The sequence below is a fragment of the Pantherophis guttatus genome, chromosome 16, assembly GCF_059756535.1.
Source record: "Pantherophis guttatus breed Tessera chromosome 16, ASM5975653v1, whole genome shotgun sequence".
Lineage (NCBI taxonomy): Eukaryota > Metazoa > Chordata > Lepidosauria > Squamata > Colubridae > Pantherophis > Pantherophis guttatus.
The window spans coordinates 2401913-2425869 of record NC_142078.1 but is presented as its reverse complement, the minus strand read 5'-3'; the positions used below and the strand labels follow the sequence as shown (position 1 = coordinate 2425869).

Below are 23957 nucleotides of genomic sequence, written 5' to 3'. Positions count from 1 at the left end.
AGAAGGGTCGAAAGGAGCATTTTCAGCTTTCCAATGCGACTCTGATCAATTGGCTAGAAATACAGGGAAGATTTCCCAGAGTCCAGGAGCCCTTCTGAAACCAACCCACCTCTTGGAAGGCACCTTCACTCTGATAACTGACAGTAAATGACAGTTTATGACCTGCATTCATGAGCTCATAAAGCCATCAGAATTCCCAAGGAGATGACAGGTGCCTATCAAACCTCACCTGCTCCACCTTTTCTACGTACACCAATGCCAGGCAAATGTCTGAACGAGGCAACCAAACCAATCACTAAAGCTGCCTATTTCTCATATTTTTTTTTACAAAAGGCAGATTTTTGGATATAGACTACCTCTGCCAAGGGAAACTCCACTCATTAATGTAGCTCTGGATGAACTTCCCATCGCACCCTTTGTGTACCCACGTTGTTTTGTGTCTTGTTCCATCATCCCAGATGAGCTCCCTCTATTATTTCTGCTTACGTGTAGCACCTTTTCCTGAATCCCAAAGTAATACAGCAATCCAGGACAGAAAGCAAAATCCCGCCTCCCTTGAACCACTTCTGCCAAAACAAAATACTGCATAGCTTAATGATGCTGAACCCCCAAGTCACATGACCCTCTTTTGGCCAAGTTCCAAATGTTGAGGGATCCAGCAGTTAAAGGGAGCCTTGATAGTACAGTGGTCTACGCACCCTGTTATTAACACAGCTGCCTGTAATTTACTGCTGGTTTGAATCTCTCCAAGGCTCAAGGTTGAATCAGCCTTCCATCCTTTCTAAGGTAGGTGAAATGAGGACCCAGTTTGTGGGGGCAATAAGCTGACTTTGTATAAATATACAAAAGTATGAAGGCTATTGCTTAACGCATTGTAAGCCGCCCTGAGTCTCCGGAGAAGGGCGGCATATAAATCAAATAAAAAAAAAAGGGGGGACCCAGAAAGAAACCAACTTGGATCCTATCAAAATTGCCCGATATTTCTGCTTCCTTTTTCCAACAATTATGTGTTGGAATGAGAGGAAATTCATTAGCAGCAACCATTGGCAGGAGGTTCTCATCCTTACGTCCTCTTTAACTGGAGATGGTCTCCTTTCGTACATAAAATTCTGAATTTTTACATCCGGGATCAAGAATTTTCCTGCATCAAAGAGATGACCTCCCCCTCCCTCAATACAGAGCGGGGGAGGGGGGAGAGCGGACCCCAAAGTTCAAGGGAAGCCCCGCCCCACCTCCCCGGGGAACCATAACAACCGTGGGCACCGTGCAGGCGCAATCCAGGTGATTGAAGAAACAAAGACGCTGATTGGTCGCTCTGGAGACGGTGACGATTGGCAGGAGGATTCCTTGGGACGGGCCCTCCAAAGGAACAAACGGAACTTTTGGAGGAAAAAGGGCGTGAAGCCTCCACTTCCGGAACTAAAACGGGCAATGAGGAAGCTGCCTGAATCGGCGACAGAGAAGCCAGGATGATGCAGGTTGGGCGCAGGGAATGCTGGGAGTTGAAGTCCAGGAGGGTCTCTCCGGAGAAGGCAGGTCTGGGAGCCCAAGGCCTAATCTTGAGGGCGGGGAGGGAGACGGGAGGCTGGGAAGGAGGCCATGTCCGCCGGGAGAATGCCCGGGAGGCCCGTGGGAGGCGGGGGGGGCTTGTGCCTGGGCCTCCCCTGCGGGGAAGGGGACGCAGCCGTGACCCTCTTCTCTCTCTCCCCTGCAGGAGGACGGAGGATGGCGGCAGATGCAGGAAAGAGGCACCGCCCGAGAGGAGGAGGAGGCGAGCGGGCCCCACGGAGCAGCCCTGCCTGGTCCCGGCGCGGCTTCCACTGGAGACGGCGGGGAAAGGCCGTGGGGCTCCAAGGCTGCAGGAGGGATGAGCCCAGGGGGAGCCCGGGAAAGACGGCTGCCTGGAGGGCGATGCGGGGAGAAGGAAACGGGCGGAGACCCCGAGACGGGCCTGGAGGGCGGAGGCTCCTTCGGAAGACCCCCAAAGCCTCAAAGGATCCAGGAGGGAGGAAAGAAATATCAGTGCCCGGAATGTGGAAAAACCTTCAAAACAAACGGAAATCTTGAAAACCATTTAAAAATCCACACAGCAGAGAAACCATTTAAATGCCCGGAATGTGAAAAATCCTTCAAAAGAAATGACCATCTTCAAAGGCATCTTAGCATCCACTCAGGAGAAAAACCTCACAAGTGCCTGGAGTGTGGAAAGAGCTTCAATCAGAGGAGCAGCCTTTATACACATCAAAGGATCCATTGGGGAGAGAAGCCTTATAATTGCCTGCAGTGTGGAAAGAACTTTCGTCATACCAGCAACCTTTTTAGACATCAAAGGATCCATTTGATAGAGAAACCGAAGAAATGCCTGGAGGGCGGAGGCTCCTTCGGAAGACCCGGGAATCCCCAAAGGATCCTGGAGGAAGGAAGGAAATATCAGTGCCCGGAATGTGGGAAAACCTTCAAACGTAATGGACAGCTTCAGAGCCACCTAAGGATCCATTCAGGAGAAAAGAAATACAAATGCCCAGAATGTGAAAAATCCTTCAAAAGAAAGGACCATCTTCAAAGGCATCTAAGGATCCACTCAGGAGAAAAACCTTATAAATGCCTGGAGTGTGGAAAGAGCTTCAGTCAAAGGGGAAACCTTTATTCACATCAAAGACTCCATTTAGAAATCCGGTACCAATGCTGGCAATGTGAAAAATCCTTCAAAACAATTCAAATCCTTGAAAAACATGTAAGAATCCACTCATTAGAGAAACCATTTAAATGCCTGGAGTGTGGAAAGACCTTTGATCATTGGAGCAATTTTGATAGACATGAACAAATCCATTCAGAAGAAAAAAAATACGAATGCCCGGAATGTACAAAATCCTTTAAAAGAAACAGCCATCTTCAAAGGCATCTAATAATCCACTCAGGAGAAAAATCTCACAAATGCCTGGACTGTGGAAGGAGCTTCAGTCAGAGGAGCAGCCTTTATAGACATCAAAGAGTGCATTTACAAGAAGAGTATGAATGTGGGGAATGTAAAAAATCCTTCAAAACAATTCAAATCCTTGAAAAACATCTAAGAATCCACAAGCCGAATATATGCCTGGAGTGTGGAAAGAGCTTCAGTCAAAGGGGAAGTCTTGATAGCCATCAAAGAATCCACACAGGAGAAAAACCCTACAAATGCCTGGAGTGTGGAAAGAGCTTCAGTAATGGTTCAAACTTCTGTCGACATCAAAGAGTCCACACAGGAGAAAAACCACATAAATGCCTGGAATGTGGAAAGTGTTTCAGTACGAGAGGAGCTCTGTACGGACATAAAATGATTCACACAGGAGAAAAACCGCATAAATGTCTGCAGTGTGGAAAGAGCTTCAGTCAGAAAGGAACCCTTGACGGACATCAAAGAATCCACTCAGGAGAAAAACCCTACAAATGCCTGGAGTGTGGAAAGAGCTTTAATGAGCGTAGTAGCCTCCGTCGACACCAAAGTGTCAACACAGGAGAAAAACCACATAAATGCCTCGAATGTGGAAACTGTTTCAGTCGGCGAGGACATCTTAAGAGACATCAAAGAATCCACTCGTGGGAGAAACCATATAAATGTCTGGAGTGTGGAAAAAGCTTCGGTCAGAGAGGAAAACTTTCACTCCATCAAAAAATCCATTCCGGAGAAAAACCACATTAATGCCTGGAGTGTGGAAAGAGCTATACTCAGCGTCGCGGCCTCCATCGACACAAAATAATTCACGCGGGAGAAAAATTATAAACATGAGTGTGAAAAACCTTCGGTCCCAGAGTGTATCTCAGGCATTGAATTGAATTGCGCATTAAATTTGGCCAAGTGTGAATAGGCACACTAGGAATTTGTCTTAAGCTCTCAGTGTACATACAAAGCAACAGAATAATGATATTCATGATAATTATAATAATTCCAATATGAGGGCGGAGTAAAGAAGATATTAAGAAGGGTAAATAATAACTGCCAAATAAGGGACTTTCCCAGGCTGAATAATAAAGGGCTTTTTCAATTGTACATATGAGATGTTTCAACTGGCTGAAATTCTACTTTTTCACAACAGACTTTCCTGACTCATGATGCCATTTCCCATCTGGACGTTCTTTTAATGCAAGGCTCATTATTGTAATATGGGATGTTACTGTCCATGTCTCTGATGTAGCTGTAACTGAGCAAGATGATTTCTTCCAGGGTGGATTTCATTTAAATCAGGTTGATTTAAATCACGATTTAATTTATTATGTAAATCACTAGCAAAAAGGCCCATGGTTACTGTGAAATTGTGTGAATGTATCAGTGCAGTGCATGTTATCTCAGCTTGCAGAACTTGGATTCATTGAATGAGTTTCCCAGAAATTTAAATATTGCAGAAAATACCCCTTCATGCTTCATAACTAAGCTCCATTTCATGCTGAATAAACTAAATTGTTAATACATCTTAAATATAGAACGATCTTTAGATAGATTTTTACATCAAAAGCATTTTATTGAAATGAATTTGCTAAAAATAAAAAACCCGATTTCAATTAAAAAAAATCTATTTTTTTTTAAATTAAATTGATTTCTATCCACTGATTTCTTCTAAGCAATCAACTGTTGTTTTGTACTTTTTCTACTGTTTGGAGTATAAAATGAAACCTGATTCTGTGTCCTGGATTCCTTCTTTTCATTGAGGGAAATCTCTTTGCTACAATACTCTTAATAAATTGCCTTTGAATGCTCATCCCACTCAGATCCTAATTGGAGCAAGTGTGCTGTGGCTGAATCTAGGGCTCATTTGGCCTTCATTGTTGGGGGTGGGAAGGAGCTTCTCCCTGCCATTGTTTGATATAATCTATGTGGATTTCCCAAATGTGGGGACCTATTAAGACCATCCCCAAGCATCTGAAGCTCTCAGTTGGATTCCCTGAATGGTCCCCTTGTCTTCCAGCAGAAACCCCTACAAGGGACTCTCTAACGCCAAGGAAGCTATGTGAGATATGAGCCATATTCTTAAAAAGCCTCCACTCTTTTAGCCTTAAACACCTGGCTCTTCCCCAGGTGCTGGGAGATGAGACAAGGAGAAGGTGGCATGGATTGGCCCCAGGTTTTTCTTTATTTTTAAAACGGTTTTTGGGAGCTGCACTGAGTTGACTGAAAGATGGGCAGTTATAAGAATTTTTCAAATGAATCAGACCCATTGGGGACCTCTTTGATCTCCCACTAGCTGCAGAGACTAGGTGTTCCCCAGTTGTCAGGATAGCGAGAGTCCCCCATTACTAGGCTTTCCCCTTCTCTCCCTCAGGCTGGCCCCCCAGAAGCCTCTCCTGTCATCTCCTCTCCCCTTCTCTCCCTCAGGCTTCCCCATAGATCCCCTCCTTCCTATCCCCTTTACTCCCTCAGGCCTCCCCATAGATCTCCTCCTATCCCCTTTTCTCCCTCAGGCTTCCCCATAGATCCCCTCCTTCCTATCCCCTTCTCTCCCTCAGGCCTTCCCATAGATCTGCTCCTATCCCTTTTCTCCCTCAGGCTGGCCCCCCAGAAGCCTCTCCTGTCATCTCCTCTCCCCTTCTCTCCTTCAGGCTTCCCCATAGATCCCCTCCTTCCTATCCCCTTTTCTCCCTCAGGCTTCCCCATAGATCCCCTCCTTCCTATCCCCTTTTCTCCCTCAGGCTTCCCCATAGATCTGCTCCTTCCTATCCCCTTCTCTCCCTCAGGCCTTCCCATAGATCTGCTCCTATCCCTTTTCTCCCTCAGGCTGGCCCCATAGATCCCCTCCTTCCTATCCCCTTCTCTCCCTCAGGCTTTCTAGCCGCTTCTCTCCATGAGGCTTTCCCCACAGAAGCCTGTCCTATGCTATCCCATTCCCTCCAGAGTTATTTTCAAGTTGGGAGGGGGAGTTGAACGTCTAACTAATTAGCATCAGAGCGTGTTATAATAATATAGGAAATACTAATGCTCTGATGGTCGTTTCGAAAAATCCTTTCTTAGTGAGCACCTAGAATCCAAGAGGAACATAGGTGGCAAATTTCAAGCTTGTAGGTTTTACGGTTCTGGAGATTTCGTGATTAATGCGTGAGTGGTTTTCGCTTTTATGTAGATTAGTATCCTGCACTGGATACTTTGGCTCCTCTGGACTAATGCAACCCATGAATTTGTCTCTTGTGGGATGTTATCTAGAATCAAGGTTTTCTGTTGTTCAAACTTCATAAGCAATCAGTGTATTTAACATTTGATCATTTGTTTACTGACACTGAATCAGAGGTGGGTTGCAGCAGGTTCTGACCAGTTCTGGAGAACCCGTAGCGGAATTTTTGAGTAGTTTGGAGAACCGGTAAATACCACCTCTGACTGGCCCCGCCCCCATCTATTCTCTGCCTCCCGAGTCCAAGCTGATAAGGGAGTAAATGGGGATTTTGTAGTATCCTTCCCCTGCCATGCCTATCAAGCCACACCCCACTGTGCCATGCCATGCCCACCAAGCCACACCCACAGAACCGGTAGTAAAAAAATTTGAAACCCACCACTGCACTGAATATACGTATCATTTCTTTCTGTACCCTCTTTAAAAACATTAATAAATGTTTGTCTCAAGTGCATCAGCCCTCAGTGTATCTAGAAAGCAACAGAATAATGATATTCATGATAATAATTATAATTCCAATAAGAGGAATTATTTATCTTTACTTCAATTGGGTAAAGAAGACAATAAGGGTAAATAATAACTGCCAAATAAGGGACTTTCTCAGGCTGAATAATAAAGGACTGTTTCAATTGTACATGCTAGATTGTACAACGGGCTGAAATTGTACCTTTTCACAACAGAGACTCCTGGTGCCATTTCCCATGTGAATGTTCTTTTAATGCAAGGCTCATTTCAGTGGTTATCCTTAATATTATGGGATGTTCCTGTCCATGTCTCTGATGTAACTAACTGAGCTGGATGATTTCTTCCAGGTTGGAATTGATTTAAATCATGTCGATTTAAATGATGATACAAATCACTATTAAGAAGGCTTGATTTAAATCAACTTTTTATATCATACTTTTTAAAGAGCAACCCTCATCTCTGTCCCGCAGTGTCTCCTCCTCAGACCCGCTGTTGACTCACCCACAGTCCCGTTCACTTTCAAGGGATGGCTGGTGATGCGGCAGGGACACAGCTCGGTGAGGGTCGTGGCTGGCAGGAGGTGAGTGGATGCCCGCTAGCAGGTGCTGCCCTGATGGATCTGAAATGACAGGTGCTCTTTAATACATTTATAAGCTGCTTAGAAGGCTTCACTTCCATTTTTATTGCTTGCCCTTTCTCCTCACACTGGGAGCCTGGTGGTACAGGTGCATTTCTCTTCCCACAATCATAGAGTTTGTAGTCTACATAGATTTGCAAAAGAATGGGATAAAGGAATATTCCTGCGCTTTATGATTTATCCCATGGTTACTGTGAAATTGTGTGAATGTATCAGTGCAGTCCGTGTTATCTCTGCTTGCAGAGCTTGGATTCATTGAATGAGTTTACCAGAAATTTAAATATTGCAGAATATACAGCTTCATGCTACACAAGCAAGCTCCATTTCAAGATGAATAAACTACATTATTAATGTATCTTGAGTAGAAAATTATCTTTAGCTAGATTTTTACCCCAAAAGCATTTTATTAAAATAAATTTGATAAAAAATGACCAAAAAAATCTGATTTAAATTTTTTAAAATCTGATTTTTTATTTTTATCTTTTTAAATCTATTTTTATCGACCCCGATTTCTTCAATGCAATCAACTCTTATTTTGTACTTTTTCTACTTCATGGAGTATAAAATGAAACCCGATTCTGTGTCCTGGATTCCTTCTTTTCATTAAAGGAAATCTCTTAATACTCTTCATAAGTTGCCTGTAAATAGTCATCCCACTCAGTGCCTAATTGGAGCAAGTGTGCCGTGGCTGAAGTCTCTACTGTCTAGTATTGTAAGGGGTGGAAGTATAGGAGGATTTCTCCTAAAATCTACCACCATTTTTACGGTTTTGAGTGCATTTAGTTCAAGATTGTGGTTGCACCACAAGGCTAGTTGTTCAACCTCCGGACTGTATGCAGATCCATTGTCGTCTCGAATGAGACCAGTCACTGTTGTGTCATCTGCAAACTTCAGTACTTTAACAGAGGGATCTTTTGAGATGCAGCCCTTGGTGTAGAGAGAGAAGTGGCGAGAGCACACAGCCCTGGGGGCTCCTGTGCTAATTGTACAAGTATCTCCAGTCAGAAATGAAGAAGCTTCTTGGATGAGAAGCGAAATACCTTCAAAGGAAAAAAAGAAAGTCCAGCTCCTTCTTGAAAAAGCACCTTTGGGACAACCATGACCTGGATGACAGAGAATCTCCAGAGACATTCAGGAGACCTTCTACAGTTCCAGACAAGCGGGAAGATGCTGCATTGGGAGCAGCTGGTAGAGTCTTTATTGGCTTCTATGTTATTGTCTGCTTTTATTAAAGCGTGCGCTTGTATAAATGTCATGCATTCCTCTCAATGGAAATAAGGTATTCAGTTCTGGGAGCCTGAGGTGCTGGCCCCACCACTGGGGGGGTGGGGGGTGATGGCCAGTTTGGGGGACGGGGCCCACGTATATATCTTTTATATCATTTATATCTTCTGACTTTGCAACATTTGAAGGAACTTGAGTACAATGTCAGGGTAAAATAAAAATCAACACTGCCATTTCTTGCCAAGTACTACCTGTACAGTTTGGGGGCAATATATCAAACTCATGAGCGATAACTGCAAAATACGTCCCAGAGACAGTAAGCAGGGTTGAGTCAGCCGGCCCCTCCCCACCTCTAGCTGCCTTACCAGCCCCTCCCTCCCTGGATCCAGCTTCTCCTTTCTCTTTGCTCCTCCTTTCTGAAGGACCTTTGGAAAACTACAGCAGAGGGGGAAAATCCCCTCCAATACTGCCCCCTTCATATTTGGATTTTGCAATCTTTTTTGAGCCCTTGGAAACCTGATGCCGAAGTTGAGACGTGTGTGTATATATTTTCCTCCCACACACCCTCTTTGGAGAGGCTCCTGTTGCAGCTGCTGCTGGGGCCAGGGTGCCCTGCGATATGGCCCTCCGCCTCCCTCATTTTCTCTTATTCTTGCAGCCGGCTGGCAAAGCAACACACCTGCTTATCTGCCAGCACATTTGCAAGTTCTCTTCACACCCACCCACCCTTGGGCTACCTGTAAAGCCAGGCCTCTCCCCCTTAATCAAGGAAGTAAAGACTCTTGAAATTTTGCATTTCAAAAGGATCCTTTTATTGAGAAAGAAGTGATAGGTGGGCGAAAGCAAAGCAGGATCTGGGGTCCTTAAGGCAATACAATAGGAATAAAAGAAGTTAGAATCCCCTCCCAACCGTCTGATGTGGATTTAGCCAATCCCCATTCCCTCCCCACTCCTGGGGGAAGGATACCACAAAATCCTCATTCCCCATACAATAAGCCACCCAGAGTTATTGGGAGTTGGGCTCCTCTCCAAATTTAATAGAAGTCATACCTAAATAAATGGGTTCGTCCCCCCGAAATTTCCTGCCCTTGGATATCCCAGAGGGCCACTTTGAAACATCCCCAAGGACCCCAAAGTATTGTTGGATGGTGCCACGTTTAAGGACAGCGGGAGAGAAATTCTCTCCTCAAAAGTTTGAACTTCAGGCATCGTTTCTCATACAGCAGTCCAGGACAGAAAGCAAAATCCCGTCTCCGTTGAACCACTTCTGCCAAAATAAAATACCGCATAGCTTAATGATGCTGAACCCCCAAGGCACATGACCCTCTTTTGGCCAAGTTCCAAATGTTGAGGGATCCAGCAGTTAAAGAGATCCAGAAAGAAACCAGCTTAGATCCTATCAAAATTGCCCGATTTTTCTGCTTCCTTTTTCCAACAATTATGTGTTGGAATGAGAGGAAATTCACTAGCAAGAACCATTGGCAGGAGGTTTTCATCCTTAGGTCCTCTTTAACTGGAGCTGGTCTGCTTTTGTGCATGAATTCCGAATTAGAATAGAATCCCAGAGTTGGAAGGGACCTTGGAGGTCTTCTAGTCCAACCCCCTGCTTAGGCAGGAAACCCTACAGCATTTCAGGCAAATGGTTATCCCATATCTTCTTTAAAACTTCCAGTTTCCACCCTTTGCTTCTTGTCCTGCCCTCAGGGGCTTTGGAGAATAGCTTGGCTCCCTCTTCTTCTATCTCGGAACAAGAATTCTCCTGGATCAAATAGAGGCCATGGAGTTGCTTCTTAAAAACAAATTTCTCAGTTATTGAATCCATATAGAGAATTTATTAGAATCCTGGATTTATTTTTACCAATAAGGCGGAGAAGACATGCAGCAAAATGAAGGGGAATATTTGGAGCTGAGGGTTGAACTGAGGGGTCTCTGGAGCTCTCTGAGCCCCCCTCCCTTCTAGCCATGAGGAAGGAAGCTACTTTGGGCAATGAAACGTCTGCAAGAAGAGAAGCCCCCAGGAGCCCCTCCCCCTCCTCCCATCCAGCACAGCTTCCTCCTCTCTTCCCCCAACAACAACCCTGTGAGGTGGGCTGGACTGAAAAGGGAGCTGTGCAACCCTTGAACTCAGGGTCTCTTCTTTCTCCCCTCCCAGCCTTCATCCCTGGCTCCCCTTCAGAGGTTGCTAGGAGGCCGCAGTCCCAGAAGAGCCCCTGACCTCCCCCTCCCTCAATACGGAGGGTGCAGGGGGGGGAGATCAGACCCCAAATTTCAAGGGGAGCTCCGCCCCACTTCCAAGACCTCGGCACCACGCAGGCGACATCTGGTTGATTGGAGGAAGGCGGACACCGATTGGACATTCTGAGGAAGGCGGCGATTGGCAGGATGACTCCGTGGGGTGGTCCCTCTGAATTTAGAGGCGGAGCTTTTGGAGAAAAAAAAGGCACGAAGACTCCAATTCCGGAACTAAAACGGGCAATGAGGGACCTGTCTGAATCAGCGACAGAGAAGCTCGGATGATGCAGGTTTGGCTCACGCAATGATGGGAGTTGAAGTCCGGAAGGATCTCTACGGAGAGGGCAGGCCCGGGAGCCCAAGGCCTAGATTGGGGGGTGGGCAGAGAGGGAGACGAGACGCTGGGAAGGAGGGTTGATATGAAAGGAAAACGGAATGAGGTTGCCAGAGGTGTATACGACGGACTGCCCAATCGGAGGAACTAGATCAGGGGTGTCAAACTGAAGGGTGCTTGGATCTGGCCCATGGGGAACAGATCGGACTGGCCCACAATGCCTCTGCCAGCGAAAACAGAGCTCGGGAGGGAAGCGTGTAGCCCTACCAGGCCCAGTTTTCAGTTGCAACGGCCGCCTGCACTCCTCCGCCCCCAGCTCCATTTTCACCGGCAAAGGATTAGGAAAACAAACTAAAAGCAAAAGAAATGTTTCTCCTTTTGCATTTGAGCATCCAAGAAGGGCCAGGAAGGAGAAAAGGCATAGAAGGAAAGACGAGAAGGGAGGAAGGAAGGAAAAAGAAGGAAAAAGGGAAGGAAAAAGAAGAAAAGGGAGGGGAGGGGAGGGGAGGGGAGGGCAGGAGGAAGGAAGGAAGATTATGAGGGAGGGAGGGTCTGAGAGAAGTCCTGTCCTAGCAGTTGGCCACCACAGGTGCCCACAAGAAGAGTGAAGATGAGAATATTTTGAATAATCCACCATATTTTCATCCAAAATGCTTTAACTTTTTTACAAGTCCACCAAACATGAAAATAGTTAGAATCAACACAATCACTTCTCCAACATTTGGGTTGTAGGTTTGGGTACATACAAGCTAACTTTTTGGGATCCAAATGCCATCTATAAAACATTTTATAAAAATTTTCTCTCAAATTTTGAGCTTGTGTAAATATGGTGGATTATCCAAAATATCCTTAAATATCCTTAAAAAGAAGATAAAGTTTACTCCACAGATTGTACGGCTATAGAGACTAATTTGATTTTGAACCTAAGAACTGCAGCAAGACTCTTGGTGGCACAGTACTGGAAGAAGGAAGATTTATCTACTATTCAAGAATGGACATTAAAAGAAGTAAATTTAGCAGAAATGGTGAAAATTTCAGCATATCTAACGGACCATTTAAATGAGAAATATATTTTAGAATGGAGAAGATGGATTGATTATATTCAAGGCAAATATCGGACTAAAGAATTTCAAATAGCTTATGAATGATCAAAGAGATTTTATAAAGTACTTAAACTTAGTTTAGTAAAAGGGGAATTAAAAGTTCAAGGGGGGGGATAGGAGGCTATAGATAATTAGCTTATGTTAGCTTATGATTGTCAAATGTTATACCCTGTATTTTGCTCTGGGAAGTGGGGGATGGGGGTGGGAGGGGAGGGGGGGTTGGAAGGGGAAATGTTTGTAAAACTTTTCAATAAAAAAAAAAAGAGTGAATATGAGCTGGCCACGCCTACCCAGGGACCACCCCCCACACCCCAGGTCAAACATAACCCTGATGCAGCCCTGAAGGAAATAAGAGTTTGACACCACTGAGCTAGATGAACCTTTTGCTAAGCATTTAGCTGATGAACAGAAAGCAGAGGAATGGGGGACTTTCCCTATCCTGGCAACTGGGGAACACCCAGTCTCTGCACCTAGTGGGAGATCAAAGAGGTCCCTAATGAGACTTACCCATTTAAAACGTTCTTATAACTGCCCATCTTTCAGTCAACTCTGTGCAGCTCCCAAAAGGGTGTTTTCAAAAGTATCCAACACATTAAAACATAAAAGAAAAACCATGAAAGAAAAACCTGGGGCCAATCCATGCCACCTTCTCCTTGTCTGACCTCCCAGCGCCTGGGGAAGAGCCAGGGGTTTAAAGGCTAGAAGGGTGGGGGCTTTTTAAGAATATGGCTCATATCTCACAAAGCTTCCTTGGCCTTAGAGAGTCCCTTGTAGGGGTTTCTGCTGGAAGACAAGGGGACCATTCAGGGAATCCAACTGAGAGCTTCAGATGCTTGGGGATGGCCTTAATAGGTCCCCACATTTGGGAAATCCACATAGATTATATCAAACAACGGCAGGGAGAAGCTCCTTTGCACCCCCAACAATAAAGTTCAAATTAGCAATAGATTTCAGCCACAGCACAATTGCTCCAATGAGGATCTGAGTGGGAGGAGCATTCAAAGGCAATTTATTAAGAGTATTGTAGCAAAGAGATTTCCCTCAATGAAAAGAGGGAATCCAGGACACAAAGAGCGGCTGATTCAAACTCAGGGTCTCCGAAGGTCCCAGAATAGACCCAACTGGCTGCCCTTCATGGGCTCATATAAGGCTTCAACCCCTGACCTCCGCTGGCCTCAATACGGGGGGGGGGGGAGACCGGACCCCAAAGTTCAAAGAAAGCCCCCCCCCGTCCCACCTCCGCCCCAGACCGTAATAACTTGCGGAACTGCGCAGGTGCCATGTGCCTTGTTGCAGGAAGAAGGACGCTGATTGGTCACGCTCGGGATGTCAGCAATGGGCAAATGGGCTCCAGGGAGCAGATCCTACAAGGGAAAAGGCGGAACTAGTGGAGAGAAAAGGGCGTGAAGCCTCCACTTCCGGAAACAAAAAAGGCAGTGAGGGAAGCTGCCTGAATCAGCGACAGAGGAGGCCCTTTGATGCAGGTTTGGCGCAGGGGATGCTGGGAATCGTAGTCCGGGAGGGTCTCTTTCAGGTCCGCATGGGGGGGGGCTTGGACCTGGGCCTCCCCTGTGGGGAAGGGGATGCAGCCGTGACCCTCTTCTCTCTCTCCCCTGCAGGAGGACGGAGGATGGTGGCGGATGCAGGAAAGTGGCGCCGCCCGAGAGGAGGAGGAAGAGGAGAGCGGGCCCCACGGAGCAGCCCTGCCCAGTCCTGGCACGGCTTCCCCTGGAGACGGCGGGGAAAGGCCGGGGGGCTCCGGGGCTGCAGGCAGGAGGAGCCCAGGGGGAGCCCGGGAAAGGCAGCTTCCTGGAGGGCGATGTGGAGAGGAGGAAACGGGCGGAGACCCCGAGGCAGGCTTGGAGGGCGGAGGTTCCTTTGAAAGCCCCCGAAAGCCCAGAAGGATCCAGGAGGAAGAAAATGAACCTCAGTGCCCACAATGTTGTAAAACCTTCAAAAGAAAAGGAAATCTTCAAAGCCACCTAATTATCCACACAGGAGAGAAACCTCATAAGTGCCTGGAGTGTGGAAAGAGCTTTGGTGATAGGAGCACTCTCTATAGACATCAAAAAATCCACTCAGGAGAAAAACCACATAAATGCCTTGAGTGTGGAAAGAGATTCAGTCAGAGGGGACATCTTTATAGACATCAAAGGATCCACTCAGGAGAAAAACCTCATAAATGCCTGGAGTGTGGAAAGAGCTTCAGTCAGAGGGGACATCTTTATACACATCAAAGAATCCACACAGGAGGGAAACCTCATAAGTGCCTGGAGTGTGGAAAGAGATTCAGTCAGAGGGGATATCTTTATAGACATCAAAGAATCCACTCAGGAGTAAAACCTCATAAATGCCTTGAGTGTGGAAAGCGATTCAGTGAGAGGGGACATCTTTATAGACATCAAAGGATCCACTCAGGAGAAAAACCTAAGTGCCTGGAATGTGGAAAGAGCTTCAGTCGCAGCAGCAGTCTTTATACACATCAAAGGATCCACACAGGAGAAAAACCTCATAAGTGCCTGGAGTGTGGAAAGAGCTTCAGTAAGAGGGGACATCTTTATACACATCAAAGAATCCACTCAGGAGAAAAACCTCATGAATGCCTGGAGTGTGGAAAGAGCTTCAGTAAGAGGGGACATCTTTATACACATCAAAGAATCCACTCAGGAGAAAAACCTCATAAGTGCCTGGAGTGTGGAAAGAGCTTCAGTCAGAGGGGACATCTTTATGTACATCAAAGGATCCACACGGGAGAAAAACCTCATAAGTGCCTGGAGTGTGGAAAGAGCTTCAATCAGTTGGGAAACCTTTATACTCATCAAAGGATCCACACAGGAGAAAAACCTCATAAATGCCTGGAGTGTGGAAAGAGCTTCAGTAAGAGGGGACATCTTTATACACATCAAAGGATCCACACAGGAGAGAAACCTCATAAATGCCTTGAGTGTGGAAAGAGATTCAGTCTGAAGGGAAATCTTTATATACATCAAAGGATCCACACAGGAGAAAAACCTCATAAATGCCTGGAATGTGGAAAGAGCTTCAGTCAGTTGGGAAACCTTTATACACATCAAAGGATCCACACAGGAGAAAAATCTCATAAATGCCTGGAGTGTGGAAAGAGCTTCACTCATAGCAGCGCCCTTTATACACATCAAAGGATCCATTCAGGGGGTGGAACCTCATAAATGCCTGGAATGTGGAAAGAGCTTCAGTCTGAGGGGAAATCTTTATACACATCAAAGGATCCACACAGGAGAAAAACCTCATAAATGCCTTGAGTGTGGAAAGAACTTCAGTCTGAGGGGAAATCTTTATATATATCAAAGGATCCACACAGAAAAGAAACCTCATAAATGCCTTGAGTGTGGAAAGAGATTCAGTCTGAGGGGAAATCTTTATATACATCAAAGGATCCACACAGGAGAAAAACCTCATAAATGCCTGGAGTGTGGAAAGAGCTTCAGTCTGAGGGGAAATCTTTATGTACATCAAAGGATCCACACAGGAGAAAAACCTCATAAATGTCTTGAGTGTGGAAAGAGATTCAGTCTGAGGGGAAATCTTTATATACATCAAAGGATCCACACAGGAGAAAAACCTCATAAATGCCTTGAGTGTGGAAAGAGATTCAGTCTGAGGCGAAATCTTTATATACATCAAAGGATCCACACAGGAGAAAAACCTCATAAATGCCTTGAGTGTGGAAAGAGATTCAGTCTGAGGGGAAATCTTTATACACATCAAAGGATCCACACAGGAGAAAAACCTCATAAATGTCTTGAGTGTGGAAAGAGATTCAGTCTGAGGGGAAATCTTTATATATATCAAAGGATCCACACAGAAAAGAAACCTCATAAATGCCTTGAGTGTGGAAAGAGATTCAGTCTGAGGCGAAATCTTTATATACATCAAAGGATCCACACAGGAGAAAAACCTCATAAATGCCTTGAGTGTGGAAAGAGATTCAGTCTGAGAGGAAATCTTTATGTACATCAAAGGATCCACACAGGAGAAAAACCTCATAAATGCCTGGAGTGTGGAAAGAGCTTCAGTCATAGCAGCGCCCTTTATACACATCAAAGGATCCATTCGGGGGGGGGGAACCATATAAATGCGTGGAATGTGGTTCTTCCAAGATAAACACCAAGTCATCGGCAAATGCTTGCAATTTATATTCTTGATTTTGAATTTTCATTACTTTTATTCCTTTTTCTTCTCTAATATTTCTATTTAGTACTTCTAGTGTTAACACAAACAACAATGGTGACAATGGACATCCTTGTCTCGTTCCTTTTTGTATTTCAATAGATTCTGTCATCTCTCCATTCATCATTATTTTGGCTGTTTGTTTATAATATATAGCTTCTATAGCTTGAACAAATTTCTCTCCAAAGCCCATCTGTTTCAATTGTAATATCATGAATCGCCAGTTCACATTGTCAAAGGCTTTTTGTGCATCTAAAAACATCAAAGCCACTTGCTTTTCTGGGTGTGCATCGTAATATTCCAATGTATCCAAAATTATCCTCAAATTATCTCTAATCTGCCTTTTTGGCAGAAATCCATTTTGGTCCGGGTGTATAAAATTATTTAGATATCTTTTAAGTCTTTCTGCTAATATTATAGCGAAGATTTTATAGTCTGAGTTTAACAAGGATATTGGCCTATAGCTTTTGACTTGTTGTAGATCAGTATCTTTTTTTGGAATAAGTGTAATATATGCTTCTAACCATGAGTTGGGTATTTCCTTCTGTAACATTACTTCATTCATAATTTCTAGTAATGGGAGACTCAGTGATTCCTGCAAAGTCTTATAATATTCCGCCGGTAATCCATCTGGACCTGGTGCTTTCCCACTTTTTTGTTTTTTAATAGCCTCTGTCAACTCCATCATTGTTATATTTCCTTCTAACATCATCTCAATATCTTTTGGGATCTGAGGTAAGTTCGCCTTATGTAAATATTGTTTAATATTTTCCTCTTCTATCGTTTCCTTTTCATATAACTTTTTGTAATAGTCTTGTACAATGTTCTTCTTTTCCTCATTTCCAAATCTAATTTGTCCTTGATCATCTGTTAGCTGAGTTATTTTCCTTGAGCTTCTTTCTTTTTTCAATTTATAAGCTAGCCATCTGCCTGGTTTATTAGCATCTTCAAAATATTTCTGTTTAGCATTCCTGATTTTTTGTGCTAACTCTTCTTTCTCTAATAATCCCATTTTATGTTTAATCGTATCCATTTTCATTTTAATGTCTTTTTTTGTGGGAACTTCTGCAGTTCTTTTTCTAATGTCTTATAATCATCATCTAAAGTTGTTTTTTTTTTTTTAATTTGATTTATATGCCGCCCTTCTCCGGAGACTCAGGGCGGCTTACAATGCGTTAAGCAATAGCCTTCATACTTTTGTATATTTATACAAAGTCAGCTTATTGCCCCCACAAACTGGGTCCTCATTTCACCTACCTTAGAAAGGATGGAAGGCTGAGTCGACCTTGAGCCTGGTAAGATTCGAACCTGCAGAAATTGCAGGCAGCTGTGTTAATAACAGGGTGCATTAAACCACTGTACTACCAAGGCTCCTTTTATATGCTATAAGTTTTATATGCTTGTCTTTTCTTAATATTTCTTTTCCTTATATAGTCTCTAATCAGGCCTCTGGCATAGGCTTTCATGGTGTCCCATCGATTCTGCAGTGATGTATCCTCTTTTCTATTTTCTTTAAAAAAAAAAAAGCTAATTCTTTCTCCATCTTCTGTAGGAAATCCTTTTCTTTTAAAATTGTAGTGTTTAAAGTCCATCTGGACCTTCTCCTTTGTCCTTTCCAACTCATCATCATTGGATTATGATCTGCCCAGGTATTAGCCTCTATGGCTATTTCTTCTATATTCGAGGTCAAGTCCATTGTCAACCATATCATATCTATTCTAGACCATGATAAATGTCTATTGGAGTAAAAAGTATATTGTCTATTTTCTGCATTTCTTTCTCTCCATATATCTTTTAAGTTTATTTCCTCTATAAAGATTTCGGCAAAGTTTTCCTACTTTGTTTTGTTGTCTTTTGTGTATTGTAGTCCATTTTCTCATCTACTATTCCATTGAAGATCCCATCATACAGATGTTTTCGTAGTCCAGCATTTTCTATAAAAGTTTTCTTGATTGTCACTAGGAGCATATATCGCTGTTAACAATATTTTCTTGTTATTGTCTGTTATTTCCACCATCAGAATTCGTCCTTCTCCATCTTCATAATTTTTTTCTGCTAATATTGTATCTTTAATGTACAAAACCACTCCTCTTTTCTTACATTGTGGCAGTGAAGCAAATAGTTTCCCTAGTTTGGGCTGTACCAAAAGTGGTTCATGCTGCTTTTTAATATGCACTTCTTGTAAACAAATTATGTCCATTTTCAATTTCTCCAATTTGTGAAATATCTTTCTTCTTTTAGTTGCTATATTAAGTCCATTTATATTTATTGTGATTAATTTTTTCTCCTCCATGTTTATACTTTTTGTATTGGTTTTGTTGATCTATTAGGTCTCAATTCACGTTGTTCCTTGTATTCTATGGCACTGCGCCTTCTAATGCGCTCTCCTCCTTTCCCATCATCAGGAGATCCTCTTCTTCTAGTTGGAGCAGTGACTCTTCCCTTCTTGGCACATCTTTTTCTCTTATATATTCCACAAGAAATGCTTTAGCTTTGTCAATTGAATCTATTTTGAATCTTTGTGTTTGCCATGTAAACACCAATCCTTCTGCTATCAGCCATCTGTAGTTCACTCCTTTCTGGAGCAGTATTTTTGTCAAAAATTGATACTCTCTTCTCAGCTCTCTTATTCTTCTCGGTATTTGCTTCAGCACCGTAATTTCCTTTCTTTTGTATTGTAACGCCTTCTCTTTTGCTATCTGCAATATTTGTGTTTTGATTGATTTTTTGGTAAATCTTATATGGACTTCTCTTGGTAGTTTATTTCTCATTGCATATCTAGTATATACTCGGTATATTTCATCAACGCCATCAAACATTTTTTCTTTAGAAATTTCTAGAGCTCCTGCAAGAATTTCTATCATTTTTTCCGCCAAATTTTCTCCTTTTTCTTCCCCCACATTTTGAAATCTTAAGTAAAATTCTGATTTATCCATCTCCCATTCTAAGCCGCTTCTATCACGTTCAACTTCTTCTAATCTATAATTCATATCTCTGATTTTTTATCTCTTTGTTCCTCTTTTTCTTCAATTTTTTCAAGTCTGTCTTCATATTTCTTCATCATCTGTTGTATATTCTCCACTTTTTCATCTGTTTTCTCTATTTTAGATTTTATGTCTTGTATTCCTTGCAAAATCATCTGCATTGTCGCATCTTTTTCTTTCTCACGTTCTTTCTCTTTTTCCTGCTGAATCATTGTCTGTATTAATCGTTGTCCTCCCGCTGGTGATGAAGAAGGGGTCGATCCAGCAGAACTAATAACTGCTGCTTTTTTGCTCATTTCTATAAGTAATCCAATTCGACACAGTAGGGTAATATATCTTCAGGTTCTTCTCAACCCTAATCCGTTTTGTAGATGGCAGGAGATTACAAAAGGTTAAAGAGAAAAAGAGAAAACAGAAAAAAGCAAAAAAAGGGAAAAAAGGAAAGTGCAGCAAAGCATGAAAAAAAAACCCCTAAAAAGAAAACCAACACTCTTCAGGCTCTTGTGTGCCCTAATCCAATCATCTGAGATAGCCAAAAAACAAATTCAAGTAAAAATCTCCAATCAACAAGTGAGAAAGAAAAAAAAAAAAAGAAAGAAAAGAGACCAAAGGAGAAAATGGGAAAATTTCTTCAGACTCTCGTATGTCTTAATCCAATTGTGTAAAATAGCCAAAAACCCATTCAAATAACAATCTCCAATCAGTAAATTAAAAAAATAAAAAAGAAGAAAGAAAAAAAATGAATTTCTTCAGGCTCTTATGTACCTTAATCCAATTAAGTAAACATTTATTGTGAAGGATTAAAGGAATAAAAAAGGGAGAAAAAAATATATGTATATATCTGTTCCAATATTTTAAAATGTTTTTAAAAATATAATTATTAGTGAAGTGGAAGAGTGGAGCTAGAGAGAGAAAGAATTTCCATTTTATATAAAAGTCCACAACTGTGTAACATTCAAAATTTCTTTCTTGTGCACACTTAGTCTAACAGCTCTCTTTTCCAGAGCCGCTGTTATTTTCTTCTTTCCAGTTTTAATCACCTTTCAACAATGCTTTTCTCAGCAAGACACCTGTATAAACAAACTTGTAGGCACTCTTTGATGTCCTTTTTAAATTTTATCTGTAAGTTAGCCAATTGACCTTGAAAAATAACACAGTTGCTACTTTTTTCCCTTTCCCCTCAGTTCAAAAAAACACCAAAAAGAAGATACAACGTTTCAATCCACTAGATGGCAGTCTCTTATTTCTTCCACTTTCACTTCTGCTTTCAATTAGCAATATAGCAAAAAGAATATTAAAAAAAATGAAGGTCTGCCAAAAACAAAAATGACAAATCTAATTCCAAAATTAGTAATCTCAGTCAACATCAAAAATTCAATAAAAAAGTAAGCCTCCTTTCCAGTCCAGTCCAGTCCAGTCCAGTTAGGTTTAAAGTAAAACTTTCCGCAGATATCCACACATAGGAATAGTTTATATTTTAGGAAAATTAACTTAAATTCAGGCTCAATTCCGCCGCTAAATTACTTCTATATTAAATCCTAGTTGCATTTACTCTTCAGGGTATTTGTAAAATCAAATTAGAAAAAAACTCTCACCAGATCGTAACACTTTCACTCATTCTCTTCCATTTGGGGCTGTCCCAACTTCAGCAGCTTAATGGCTGCCTCTTCAGCGCTGGAAAAAAGAGCTTCTCCTGGATCAACCAGGGACTTTGCGGTGTCCCTAGGATCAACAGAATGTGCCCTCCTCTATCACTGTCTCAACAGGACAGTGAGATCCAATTTGGATCATCCCGCAGTGGAGATATCAGTGGTAGTTCCGGAGCCCCGAAAACTTCCCGCTGTCTCGTTGCGATGCCAGCCCCGCCCCCCACTTCAATCTGTAAACAAATTGATAGATAAAATAGGAGATTTTGGGAAAGTGGCTGGGTTGAAAATAAACAAAGACAAAACGAAGATGTTGACAAAAAATATGTTAAAAAAACAGAAAGAAGAATTGGCGGAAGTATCAAGGATGCAGGTCATGAATAAGGTTAAATATTTGGGAATACACTTGACAGCAAGATGTGGTACTCTTAAGGAGAATAATTATGATAAGCTTAAACAACAGATAGTGACAGACCTAACAAAATGGGAGAATTTGCAGTTATCATTAATAGGGAGAATTTCAACTATTAAAATGAATATACTGCCCAGACTTCTATACTTGTTTCAGACAATTCCAATTAAGTTGGGGAAAAAATATTTTGAAGATTTAAATAAAATGGTGTTAAAATATATATGGCAGGGCAAAAAGGCAAGGATAAAATTAAAATTGATGCAAAATGTTAGATTAAGAGGAGGTTTTGGTTTGCCGGATTGGGAATTGTATTATCAAATTTGTAACTTGATGTGGATTAAAGAATGGATAACACTAAGGAATATTAGATTGTTGACCTTAGAAGGACATGACTTATTGTTGGGTTGGCACGCTTTTATGTGGTATAAAAGTACAAAAATACAGGGTTATTTTAGAAGACATATGATACGAGAGTCTTTGTTATTAAACTGGGAGAAGATCAAACAATGTTACTACTTAAAAATTCCAGTCTGGCTATCACCTATTGAAGCAGTCTCACACGCAGTAACGTTTAGGAAGGAACAAATTGTTAGATATGGTGAATTATTACATGAAAGGGGTGAACTTAAATCGAAGCAAGAATTAGAAGAACAAGAGCTTGAAATGGATTGGTTTTCATATATGCAAATACAGTCTAGATATGATGAAGATTCTGAAAAGGAGGGTTTTTATAGCACCTTGACAAACTTAGATAAAATTTTAATAGGTTCTGATGCCCATGTGATTAAAAAATTGTATAGCCATTTATTAGAAGTAAAATTGGCAGAAGAACAAGTTAAAGAAACAATGATTGCATGGGGGAAAAATGTGGGTCATGGGATTGAGTTAGAGAAATGGGAAAAATTATGGTCACAGAATTATAAAATGACAATGTCAACAGCATATAAGGAAAACTTGTATAAGATGTTTTACAGGTGGCATCTACCCCCGGCGAGAATAGCCAGAATGTACAAGAACAAATCGGAGAAATGTTGGAAGTGTCATCAGTCCCCGGGCACATATTACCATATGTGGTGGACATGCGCAAAAGCTAAAAGATATTGGACTAAAATCCACAGGTGGTTGGAAAAAATGACAAAGAAACATATTGACTTTAAACCAGATATATTTTTATTGGGGATTTTACCAGAAATATATGACAGAGAAATGAGATATTTAATTGTGAATGTTTTAACGACAGCTAGAATTGTATTTGCTAGAAACTGGAAAGGTGAGAAGATACCCACGGATGACGACGTTATCAAGAAAATCTTGTTTCAGATTGGCATATTTTTGTTGTACCAACTCTTTAATTTCAATGTCAAGAACAGAATTTTTTGTCTCAATTCTGATTGTAGATCTAGTTAGTACTACCTGTACAGTTTGGGGGCAATATATCCAACCGTCATGAACGATAACCGCAAAATACATCCCAGAGACAGTAAGAAGATTAAGTCAGCCAGGCCCTCCCCCCCAGCTGCCTTGCCAGCCCCTCCACAGACCCCCCCACACACACATGGATTCATCTTCTCCTTTCTCATCCCTCCTCCTTTCTGAAGGGCCCCTTTGGAAAACTGCAGCAGAGGGGGAAATCCCCTCCAATACTGACCCCTGCATATCTGGATTTTTCAACTTTTTTTGAGCCCTTGGATGCTCCATTTGACACACACATATATATTTTCCTCCTCCACCCCCTCCCCATTTGGAGGGGGCTCCTGCTGCTGCTGCTGCCCAGGCCAGTGTGCCCTGCGATGTAGCCCTCCACCCACAGACTGGCAGCTTTTAAATGACTAACTTAAAATGACATATTAGCCCTTTTAACATGACAGTCTATACCTCTTTTTTAAGGTTAAGAATGCTTGTTTTTCCCTTCTTGACGAAGGCTCCTTATTTGGTATGTGAGAACTTGCTTTTTCAGCAACTACACAACAGAGTATTCCAAGTGTCTCTAAATACATCTGCAACTTTCAGGAAAGACACAAACCCAGCTGGGAAAGACTGACACAAAAATTGGTCACGTGTGGAATTTTATCCAGAATCAATGTTTTCTGTTTGCGCTTCACAAGCACTCAATGTATTTTATGGTTTCATCATTTCTTTACTGACTTCTATGAGGAAATTCACTAGCAGGAACCATTGGCAGGAGGTTCTCCTCCTTAGCTCCTCTTTAACTGGAGATGGTCTCCTTTTCTGCATGAATTCCTAGTTTTTCTACCTAGGAACAAAATTGTCCTGGATCAAACGGAGGCCATATAGATGCTTCTTAAAAACACATTTGCGAGTTGTAGGATCTTATTTATTAGAATTCTGCATTTATTTTTACAAATCAGGGGGATACAAATAAAAGAATATTTGTAGCTCAGGATTCAAATGAGGGGACTTTTTAGCTCCCTGAGGCCTTCACACCCTTCCAGCAACTATGATGTTAGCTAGGAAGTAATGAAACCCGCAACGCGCCCCCCTCCTTTCTTCCCCCAACAACAACCCTGTGAGGTGGGCTGCACCGAAAGAGGGGCTTGAACTCCGGGTCTCTTGCTT

The 23957-nt window shown here is 42.4% G+C and overlaps 1 protein-coding gene across 1 annotated transcript; it reads left to right on the top strand.

Annotated features, from left to right (window-relative positions):
- Positions 1-1330: 1330 nt before the first annotated feature.
- LOC148111711 (uncharacterized) lies at positions 1331-22260 on the top strand. The gene is made up of 4 exons (XM_087879862.1): positions 1331-1532; positions 1715-3176; positions 13987-15178; positions 15513-22260. The coding sequence occupies exons 1-4, from the start codon at positions 1470-1472 to the stop codon at positions 16270-16272; spliced, it is 3477 nt and encodes a 1158-aa protein (XP_087735988.1). The 5' UTR covers positions 1331-1469; the 3' UTR covers positions 16273-22260.
- The last annotated feature ends 1697 nt before the right edge of the window (positions 22261-23957 follow it).

Bases quoted from the DNA above. Each gene is read 5' to 3' on its own strand.
- LOC148111711 (XM_087879862.1), top strand. From the start codon at position 1,470: ATGATGCAGGTTGGGCGCAGGGAATGCTGGGAGTTGAAGTCCAGGAGG. The intron at 1,533-1,714 runs GCAGGTCTGGGA...TCTCCCCTGCAG, and splicing joins GGAGGGTCTCTCCGGAGAAG to GAGGACGGAGGATGGCGGCA. The intron at 15,179-15,512 runs GTTGGGAAACCT...AAAGAGATTCAG, and splicing joins TGTGGAAAGAGCTTCAGTCA to TCTGAGGGGAAATCTTTATA.